General features: G+C 36.9%; 2 protein-coding genes across 3 annotated transcripts; one reads left to right on the top strand and one right to left on the bottom strand.

The window, feature by feature from the left end:
* Positions 1-845: 845 nt before the first annotated feature.
* On the top strand, positions 846-2,884 carry LOC135587746 (iron-sulfur assembly protein IscA-like 1, mitochondrial). The gene is made up of 5 exons (XM_065079481.1): positions 846-1,007; positions 1,126-1,213; positions 1,298-1,552; positions 2,293-2,410; positions 2,515-2,884. Exons 3-5 carry the CDS (start codon positions 1,363-1,365, stop codon positions 2,618-2,620), a joined length of 414 nt encoding a protein of 137 aa, XP_064935553.1. The 5' UTR covers positions 846-1,007; positions 1,126-1,213; positions 1,298-1,362; the 3' UTR covers positions 2,621-2,884.
* A 1,024-nt stretch (positions 2,885-3,908) lies between these two features.
* Positions 3,909-7,514, bottom strand: LOC135584250 (transcription factor bHLH110-like). 2 transcript variants are annotated; one of them, XM_018830165.2, is made up of 8 exons: positions 6,910-7,514; positions 6,342-6,679; positions 6,148-6,254; positions 5,656-5,784; positions 5,453-5,518; positions 4,551-4,616; positions 4,391-4,453; positions 3,909-4,248 (listed from the first exon to the last, which is right to left on the bottom strand). In XM_018830165.2, the coding sequence occupies exons 1-8, from the start codon at positions 7,029-7,031 to the stop codon at positions 4,126-4,128; spliced, it is 1,014 nt and encodes a 337-aa protein (XP_018685710.2). In that variant the 5' UTR covers positions 7,032-7,514; the 3' UTR covers positions 3,909-4,125. The 2 variants fall into 2 exon arrangements, with proteins under 2 accessions (XP_018685710.2, XP_064935552.1); XM_065079480.1 differs by having other exon boundaries at positions 6,148-6,679.
* Positions 7,515-10,050: the final 2,536 nt, after the last annotated feature.

The following is a 10,050-nucleotide window of genomic DNA, read 5'->3' as shown; positions in this document are numbered from 1 at the left end:
TGATGCTACCCTAGATTTCTCAATGGTGGTATCAAAGCTAAGTTGTTCGTGCAAAAGATTGACATTGAAACTACATGTGTTATATTCAATAGCGTAGAATTATTTTTGTGTGATTACTATAATTTTTATTTTAGTTTTTGAGATACAAACTACACATATTTTCCTTATTAAAAGGTACTTTAGATAAATATTTTATTACTAAAAATTATTATAGCATAATAGAGAAAAATAATAGCAACTATTGCTATATATATATATATATATACACATACATGTATGTATATATATATATAAATATATATATACATATATATATATATATATATATATATGTGTGTGTATATATATATATATATATATACATGTGTATATATATATATATATATATATATATATATATATATATGTGTATATATATACACATATATATATATGTATGTATAAATATATACATATATATAAGTATGTATATATATATATATGTATATATATATATATGTATATATATACCTTTATGTATATACATATATATATGTATATATATATATATAGGTTGTGGCTTGCGAGTGACGTTATCGCGCACCATCCTGATGGCAAAAAACCCTCGAAATTTTTTTTGTCGCCATGAAATCGTTCAAATTCGATTGTCCTAACGTAACGTTTGGGTGACGGGATTCAAAATAAGCCCAAGCGGTCGATTTCCTTATTCGCAACATTGGGCCGATTCTGTTCAAACGGATCAAGAAAATCTGGACCCGACCCGACCCACATATTGTGGATAGCATGACTCTCTCAGCTCACCGCGCAGCATCGGGCGGCATAAATGACCTCAAAAACATTTTTCGGTTTCGAGTAGTCCGGTTTCTCATTTCTCGGTCTCACTGCGGTTAGCTGAATCTAGATCAGCCCTAGCCGCCGATTTCTAACCCATCAGAAGTTTGAGGTGCCCCCAAAGAGTTCAAACTTGTACGACCTCATTTCAACTTCAGCCATCTTGAGCGCGTCAGGTTCGCACGTATCATCAATTTGCCTCCTCCTTCCGATCGATTGTATTCTTTGCTCCTCCTCGTCCTTTCTCCTGTTTTCGTCGCCCCCAGAATTGATCCCTATTTTGCTCTCTTGTAGAGAAAAACCCGATTCTACGACGTTGGGGTTGGGGGTTAGGGTTCCGTTCGTCCGCACAACTGGTGGATTACTCGTTCTTGGTTTATAGGTAAGAAGATTTTGTTTCTCATGATAATTGATGAATCTATCCTTGAAGTGTGAAGAATAATTAGGAACGACTCGATCTTGATAGGTTCTTCTGAATCGCGTCGCGTCGAGGGGGGAGATCTCGACTGTCGAGGAGAATAGGGGAAGAAGATGGCGTCTTCCGCATTGAAGGCTGCGGCGGGGAAGGTCGGCACTGCTGCCCGTAAGCAAGCTTTGACGCTGACCGATGCCGCGGCTGCAAGGATACGCCAGCTCCTGAACCTTCGCCAGCAGGCTTATCTCCGTCTCGGGGTCAAGGCCCGCGGCTGCAGTGGTCTATCCTACACCCTGAACTATGCTGGTCCGGTCTCTCCCTTCTTTTCCCTTTCAAAATTCTCCCACCTTGTTACATTTGATGATAGTCAACTCTTGTCCTTTTGGCTTTTTGAGTGAAATCGTGGGCTACTTCTCCGATTTGTTGAATTTTAATTTGTTGCTACGTGCTTTGAACTCCCCAATGATTTCATTAGGCGCTCTTGGTTTCAGTTTTCCTCAATTTTCTTGATGGTCGAGAGTTCTTTCTTTTGGATTCCTGTATCATATTGTATATTTGATTATTCTTTCTTTGAAATCTGTAGTCGATAATACCAAAAGAAAAACAACCATTTTTTTGTTACCAAAATGTTATTGATCCTTAATTGAAATGGTTGAGTTCATAGACGTAGATGAGCATGCAGGTGTCGAAGTCTTCTGGACATTAATCAGCTTCTGAAGCTACACAATTGATGGAAAAAGATTGAAAAACATAAGTCTAACTAGATTGTCATGGTTACCATTTCAAGTTCTCATGTTTGCCTCTAATGACATTTACCCACTTAGATGGGGCTCAACATTCTACTTAGCAAACCATGAATCATCATTCATTCTTTGATATCAACACTTTCATGGGGTAAAGTTTTGATGAGAAGAGCTATTCTATCGCGAGATATTTGGTGTCAACCATCTTGGATACATTGTTTTACTTCAGGTTCATAGCATATGTTTTGCCAACTGGATTCATTTCAGTTGTGCTTAGTTAATCCTTGATGTGCTGCTGTGCAGATGAAAAAGGTAAATTTGATGAGCTGGTGGAGGACAAGGGTGTGAAGATACTGGTTGATCCAAAAGCTCTTATGCATGTAATTGGAACAAAGATGGATTTTGTTGATGATGCACTAAAGTATGCTTTTATCCAAAGAATCATAATAGCTTCATTTATTCTTTGCAGTATACTAGAAAGGTCATCTCAATAAACCATGACATTTTAGATAATTGTTACTGCAGGTCAGAGTTCATATTCATCAACCCAAACTCAAAAGGGCAGTGCGGTTGTGGTGAATCCTTTATGACAAGCAGCAGCAGTCAAGATAATAAGCCATCTGGTCTGTGACATGTTCCTCTGGGGCATCTGAAGGTGGAATGTGGTCCTGCAGGAACAAATGTTGCAGTCGTCCACTGATTTAATTGCGTTACTGATTTCTCCTGAAGGCTTTCTGCATTGGGGAGGACATTCTTGTTGAGCAGTCATCCAATATTATGTTCTTGTAAATTTTTTTTTCATAGAAAAGGAAAAATTACTATGGATATGTTTGTGATCATTTTGATTTTGCACAATGACATTGATGTATAATAATACCGTAATTTGGTTCTGTCAGTGTTTGAGCCGTCCAAATATGTTGATTACCTGATCTTTCATTCAATCAAAAAACTGGAGCCATTAATTGGAATTCGGCTTTTGAATTTACTTGCCTCTGTTTTATCTTCGTGGAATGTCATTCTGCTTGCAGTCATCCACTGATTTAATTGCATTGCTGATTTCTGCTTAAAGGAAACACATTTGGTCGAGCAGCCATGGTTCCGATAGTTTGTAGTTCTGAATTGGAATCGGATTCTAGCGGTTTGGTTTCACTACTTGAAATATAAACCTGATGGTTCTGGTTCAATTCTGGTCAGAAAATTAAAATAAAAATAAAAAAAAAATTAAATGATCAAATATCCTTCTAAATGATGAATCTGTCACTTTTCATCGTTTAATAAACAAATATTTTAAGGGATGTTTTTTAAAAAAATAAGAAATAAAAAAATTGAAATAGATGGTTGCAGTTGTGGAACTGGAATCGCTTGGATTTCAGGTTCAAATTCGATAGAACTGAAATTGTCGATTCTGTAATCGAGATTAAGGCTAATCTAATATCGCATTCTTGTATTTTTTTTTTTTTCCATAGAAAAGGGAAAATTACTCTGTAAATAATACGTTTGCGATCATTTTGATGTGGCACAATGACATCGATAAAGAACACTGTAATTTGGTTGTATGAGCCATCCAAATAAGTCGGTTACGTGATTTTTCAATCAAATTTAATGGAGCCATTAATTGGAACGGGAGCTTGGGTCCCAGTGGGGGCAATGAGCGGGGCCCACCAAAACCGGCGGTTAAAAAAAGGATACCCGTGGATTAATCAATCACTGCTCCGTGCACGATTTCTGATGTATGCGTTGTATCGAAGTATATGATTGATTGCCTGCCTATTGGTTTAGACAATCTGCAAAGGTCTCTCATGTTTGATGAAACCTTTTGATAGGTTGCTCTCAAATTATTTCTCAACCTTCTTTTTGATAAAATTATTGTCATGCAACCATTACCACGCACACAGCCAACCAATTGTAAGGACCGGAAATATGAGAAAAATGACGTGTAAATAAGATTTGACTTAGAAAGCATGACATCCAACATTGAACAACTTGTTCTACCTTGGAACATTCGCACAAGCTGAACAAGTTTGCTCCACCAAATTATGTCATCAGAAGTGAGAGAACGAGAAAAAAAGATGGGACATTAACAACATTGTTAATTAGATTCATCATCGGAGCTCAAAGCCACATCATCATCACACTTCATCTGGGTGACCAAGCTGCATGCTCACTTGTCATGTACGATGTGTAAGACAAGGGCACAAGGCAAAGGCCTCTACTCCTGAGTCCTCTCTTTGCTGGCTCATCACTCTCCTCATTTGATGCCTACATATTGGACACGGAAAACATTGACACAGTGTGTGTTGTGCCGGATCAAGTGGAACGTCAAAGTTATAAGTTTATAGGTCAACTGCACATTTAGTTTTGATAGATAACATTTCATGTCACGTAGAATACTTGTACATACCTCTTGCATTGATGTCCTTGATCTTTTATTCCCAGATGGCCTCAGATATGGTACACTCAACTTCTGTAAGATGTACAAGTTAACGCTAAGAGATAACTACATAACAAAAATGCGTTTGCGGTCAAAGAACTTCTCATCATATTATAATAATGGTGGTTACCTCGACCTGGTCCAGAAGAAATTTAATGTACCCAATGGCCTCCATTAGCACTGAAGCTGTATCAGTCTACACGATGTAAGCCATGCCAAGAAGTTATATGAAGTTTAGAAGAAGAACAAAGTAATGTGCGATTAGGTAATCAGACTTGTATGCATGGCATCACATGTTATGAGCAGCACATAAGATCAGCAAAAGTATAGGCAAAACAATCCATCCTTTGTTCCTTAAGGCCTCCTGCAGTTAGTTTCTATAGTTCTAATTGACTCAAAGCATATAAATAGAGAAAGCTAAGACCAAAAGTTTTAGTCTCGCATTTAAAAATGAACTAAGACTTAGATTGAGTTCTAAGCATTTTAGGTTAGTGGTTTAGGCTCAATAAAATGACCAAATCAGATTGTGATAGATAATGTAAACATCCTAATATATTTTGCAAGCAAGCTGAAATAGAAGCATAATTTTTTTTTATAGTATAATTATCAAAGCAAGTGATTTCAAATAAAATATAATAATAGTCCTTAAATTATTTTACATAATATTAATTTTTTTTCTTATAGTGACATTTGTATCATGGATACATAGAAATATGATCTTTTGTAATTATATAAAAACACTTTGCTTTGATTTCCTCCTATCAGATCGTAGACATCTATAATGCAGTTAATTATTATTATTATTATTTTGTCAAAAATTGGATTGACTACTGAATAAAACATGATATTTTTTTTTTGTCAAAAAAATGAACAAAATACTCGTTGTCTGCCATTTTGTTCCCTTTTAATACACATTTCCTTTTGTAAATATGTATCATCACAAGTTGAAGAAAAAGTAAAGACCAAAGAATTGCACACAAGAACGTATCTAAACATTTGTGGAATAGGAATTGTTATGAGGTTTTTGATTACCTTCCCAAATGGAGCCACCAGCTGCTGCAGTGCTGCAATCCTATCGCCAAGTTTCTCCTTCCTCACCTTATAATATTTATACACATATTTTAGTTTTATTTTCTGTAATCTCAATGCTAGCAAAATAATTTAGAGAAATAGACAGAAACAAGCTCAGGTTAGGGATGATTTGTGCTTCAGGAACTCAAAGCACTAATATATACCTTGAAAGGAGAGAAGGAAGAACGCTGCTCAACCCGAGGTTTTCTGGGCATGGTTGACAGGGGTGACTCGTGCTCCCAACTGCTGTTGGATCCCTTGGCTTCTGTTCCTCCACTGACCAAAGGTGGCATCTTCAAAGCAGCAACAGGTAAAGCAACGTTCCTGTGTTAGCTTGACTGATGTATACGGAACCCTAAAAAAGGCACATTGATCTACTTTCTTGTTCTTTTCTGCAACTTCCTTTCGAAAAAGATGATTCATGTCATTCACTAAAGCTGAAAAGAGCTGCCTACTGGGTGTATGTTGTATCAGTGTAGGACCTTGGAATAGTAGTAGGCAAAGAAAACAACATGATAGACCTGAGATCTCTCTGGTGCAACTTAGGATCTCTTACACAGAAACATCAAGATGGATGCTCATCTAATTAACTCCTCATTTTGGAGGAAAAAGGCCCAGTATTTTCTTGTTTAGATTGGAAGAACAAATGAACCCACCTTGTGATGGTGGTGGAATGGCCCTTGAATTGATTCTGGAAGATGGTCAACCCCGGAGGACGCCATACTGGTGAACGAAGGTGGGCAAAAGCTCCTTCCTAATCTAGCTGAAGCCAATAGATGCAGTGCATGAAGATCCATGTCTAAGCAACCTGCAGAGGGTAATGCCGGATTCTGGCTCGAGTGTGACAAACCAGAAGTCGAAAAAGCCATGTTGATAATCCCTCGACCACTGCCTCGAGAGCTATCAAACCTCGAAGTTTCAGACAGGTTTCCCGGCAGAGGTTGAAGGAGATCAGTCTGGCAATCTGAAGCTATGCTTCTTACGAAGAGCTTCTCCTGTAGTTGGCAGTCTTCATTAGAAGAGCCATCCATGTAGAACTCATTAAGCTTCGGACAAGAGTTCTGGTGAGCTGGCAGCTGGTTCATAGAACCCCCTTCACCATTGACAGCCCAGTGAAACCCTAGGTCTTGAATCGTTTGGGTAGGTGGTACTCCACTGGCATCTGAAATGAAGTCATAATCATAGTTCCTGCACAAAGCCAATGACAACAATGAAGCAAATCCTCATATATAATGCAAGGTATGTATATGTATAGGTTTCAAATCCCTAGCGAGGATCTAAAAGTGGAAATAGAAGTAGCAAACAAAGAAAGCAAGAAAATTCCAAATACTAGGAATTAGATAAAGTGAATTCTGACTCCAATTAATGTGTTACACGTAGAAGCTGTGGAAGAACATGAAGAGTACGAAGAAACTTACAACATCTGGTGTTGATTCCACTCACGGTGGATAGCGTGGTCGTAGAAAGCTGGAGCTGCTGCTAAAGAGGAGCAGCCATTGAGGCCTTCTTGGTGGTAGTGATCCAGAGGTGAAGACCTCATGATGGTGTGTCAAAAGCCTTGAGAGTCCCAAGAAGAGAGAAGAGAAAGGCTCCTTCTTCTTCTTCTTCTTCTCCTCGACCCAAAGAAACGTTGGAGCAGCTGGTGCATATAAATCTACCTCACTTTCCCTACTTTTTCACTGGCTTTCCTCTCTTTCTTTTGCTGTAAAACCCATGCATCTTTCGAAGGCGCTGATGGTGGAGGGAGGGAGGGGGGAGTCGAAAGGGCTTCTTCTCTCCTCGGGTGTGTATCCGTAGGACTTTCTACAGTTCTGAAATTAAAGATGAGAGATCATCTTTTTTGCATCGAAAGAGAAGAGGAAAGAGATCATCTCCCGTCTCTCTCCAGGTCCAGTCCTTTCGCTCTCTTTTCCTTCCTTTTTCTTCCCCCTCCCTTCGTATGATGTTACTCTCGCTGGCAATCACAGGGGGATGATTACACCTCCTCTGCCATTATAAGCCTTCGATCCCAAGGCTTTCCCACAAAAAACACCTGCAGGAGATGGTAATTATACCACCCGTGCTCTCTCTCTCTCTCTCTCTCTCTCTCTCTCTCTCTCTCTCTCTCTCTATTCTCAATACATGAAATCTTTAATATGTCATATATAATACTTCATTATATTTGGTTGGATAATGCATATATTGAAGTTAGTTTTACTCCATGTTTTAGGGTTGCAACAGACATAGATAGATGATACAAAAAGTAAAAAAAACATACTGCCATTTGTAGCTTCTTTTATTCTTATTTATAAGATTATACCAAGCTATAAAAGCTTCTTTTTTTTTTTACCATTTATCTACTTCTTGATCTTTTCGGTTTACTTTTTAGCTGGTTGGAAAAGATTTCTTTTATCGTTAAATATATATACATATATATATGTATACATATATATGTATGTATACATATATATATATATATATATATATATATGTATACATACATATATATGTATACATACATATATATGTATACATATATATATATATATATTTATTTATATATGTATTCAAGATAACTAAGAATTGCTGACAAATATGTGAAACTTGAGTCAATTGAAAATTATTTTCTTCATATGTATGGCTTGAAAAAGATTTGGACATGATCTTCTACTCTGATACCATCTTAATTTTCCATTAATGTTATTTCATCTGAAACCTTAACCTTATTTATGAGATAAAAATACTAACAATCTATGTCACAACATCACTGGAAAAGACAAATCTTTCCATCTTCTTGTTCTTGGTTTAATATTGGAGAAAATAATTTTTGAACTAAGAAAACGATCCATTGAAAGAAAAAGCCGTGAATATCACGTAAGTTTAAGAAATACGAGATATAATGCCATCAAAATTCTTGAATAAAATTTTCCTTATTTTTAAGAAACAATTGTCGTGGTATCATATACATTGCTCTGAAGTATAAGAAGTTGGATACATTTCCACATCAAAGTGACTATGCGACAACATGATTGGTTGACAAAAGGAATCAAACACAAGTCAGATACAAGAAAAATATTGATTGGCAAAAAGGATCAAACTCAGACCCACCATGCATCAAGTTATGAACACTTGCTTAATTGTGAAGGGATAAGCCTTATTCTTCTTTTCATGCATCTTCTTTTGTTGTTTCGGAATATGTTTACACAGTTGCAAATGTTTCTTATGTCATAGTTGTGTTCATAACTTAGTTCAAAAATTGAACCTTTAGTTAACATGACTTGTTTGTAACTTTGGTTTGATTGTGAGACATTTCATTTAGTTCGAAATCAACAGTTGACCTACTTGTTCTTTGGTCGTTGTGATGATTCCATGGCATCACATTAGCATATGCAATCTCTCTCTCTCTCTCTCTCTCTCTCTCTCTCTCTCTCTCATAGACAAAAGAAGTGCTACTATAATAAGCTGAGTCCCACACACACCTTAATGTCAGAGAAAAGAGGCTGGGAGAATGTGAAACACAGTATGGGCATGCTTTGCTTTGATGCACCCCTCCTTTCTTTCTTTACTGCATCCAAAAAGGTCCACTAACCTACATCTACTCCCAGAAAGCATGGATTCTTTTCTGCAGATTAGATTAGATGTTGCTTGTGCTATGGGACTCATCTTTTTCCCTCCACCAATATATATATATGTATTAATGTGATGCACATTGGTTCTCCAAATAGATTTTTAGGCTCTCACTGCCACTTTATGCCCTCTGGTTCCAATTTGTTTACTCAAAAGAGTTCCTAGGTATTTGAATTTGAGATCACCACCAATCTATTCTTTTACTTGATGATCTTGATGTTTATCGCGGTGCACAAATCATATGGGAAGTATGTCACATATATCAAAATGGGCAAATGATATGGGAAGTATGTCACCATTAGCTTGACATTCTGAATTGGATGTTTAGTCAGCATAATTCGTCTATAACAGGCCATTGTCCACAGTGCCCGATATTTCAAATGACTTCTCGCATTCGAGTTAAATTTGATAACTCTGCGAAACCACTCCCATAAAGTAACTCAACGCTAAATGGCAATAGTTACACGAATCCTATATATATATATATATATATATATATATATATATATATAAAGTGTTCAATCATGTTAGTTAATGGGGATTTTTTTTCTATTTTAAAATAGTATTTTTCTTCGTGCTTTTAATTTAAGCATTAAAAAGACATTTATCGAATCTATCCCCGATATAGTTTTATATGTTATTCAACTGAATCCACTGGTCTTTCAGCATCGACCTTGCAACCAAATTGGTATTGAACTTGGTTGGCTTCTCTACACTAATAAAGAGTGGAGGACCATCAAAGCTAGGAGTCAAACAGTTGTGGTTGCAGATGGATGTAACAGTTGATCTTCCAGCGTTACAGATGTCATGAGAAGCTTATTTTAGATAGCTCATTAATGGCTTCGATCACCCTTATGTCAATGCTTTCGCTTTCATCAAGCTGACATATGGTTCCGAAATCGCATCTCCAAAAGTAGAGGCCGCTATGATTAACAATTTTGAGGACCATTTCT

Source organism: Musa acuminata, chromosome BXJ1-8 (genome assembly GCF_036884655.1).
Source record: "Musa acuminata AAA Group cultivar baxijiao chromosome BXJ1-8, Cavendish_Baxijiao_AAA, whole genome shotgun sequence".
NCBI classification, from domain to species: Eukaryota; Viridiplantae; Streptophyta; class Magnoliopsida; order Zingiberales; family Musaceae; genus Musa; species Musa acuminata.
This window is presented reverse-complemented; position numbering and strand designations above follow the sequence as displayed.

What these genes read in the sequence shown, in the direction of transcription:
- LOC135587746 (XM_065079481.1), top strand. Translation starts at nt 1,363, where the DNA reads ATGGCGTCTTCCGCATTGAAGGCTGCGGCGGGGAAGGTCGGCACTGCT. An exon ending in CTACACCCTGAACTATGCTG is followed by an intron (nt 1,553 to 2,292) that starts GTCCGGTCTCTC and finishes GCTGCTGTGCAG; the next exon opens with ATGAAAAAGGTAAATTTGAT. An exon ending in TTTGTTGATGATGCACTAAA is followed by an intron (nt 2,411 to 2,514) that starts GTATGCTTTTAT and finishes TTGTTACTGCAG; the next exon opens with GTCAGAGTTCATATTCATCA.
- LOC135584250 (XM_065079480.1), bottom strand. Translation starts at nt 7,031, where the DNA reads ATGAGGTCTTCACCTCTGGATCACTACCACCAAGAAGGCCTCAATGGC. An exon ending in CTTCCTTCTCTCCTTTCAAG is followed by an intron (nt 5,519 to 5,655) that starts GTATATATTAGT and finishes AAATATTATAAG; the next exon opens with GTGAGGAAGGAGAAACTTGG. An exon ending in TGGTGGCTCCATTTGGGAAG is followed by an intron (nt 4,617 to 5,452) that starts GTAATCAAAAAC and finishes TACATCGTGTAG; the next exon opens with ACTGATACAGCTTCAGTGCT.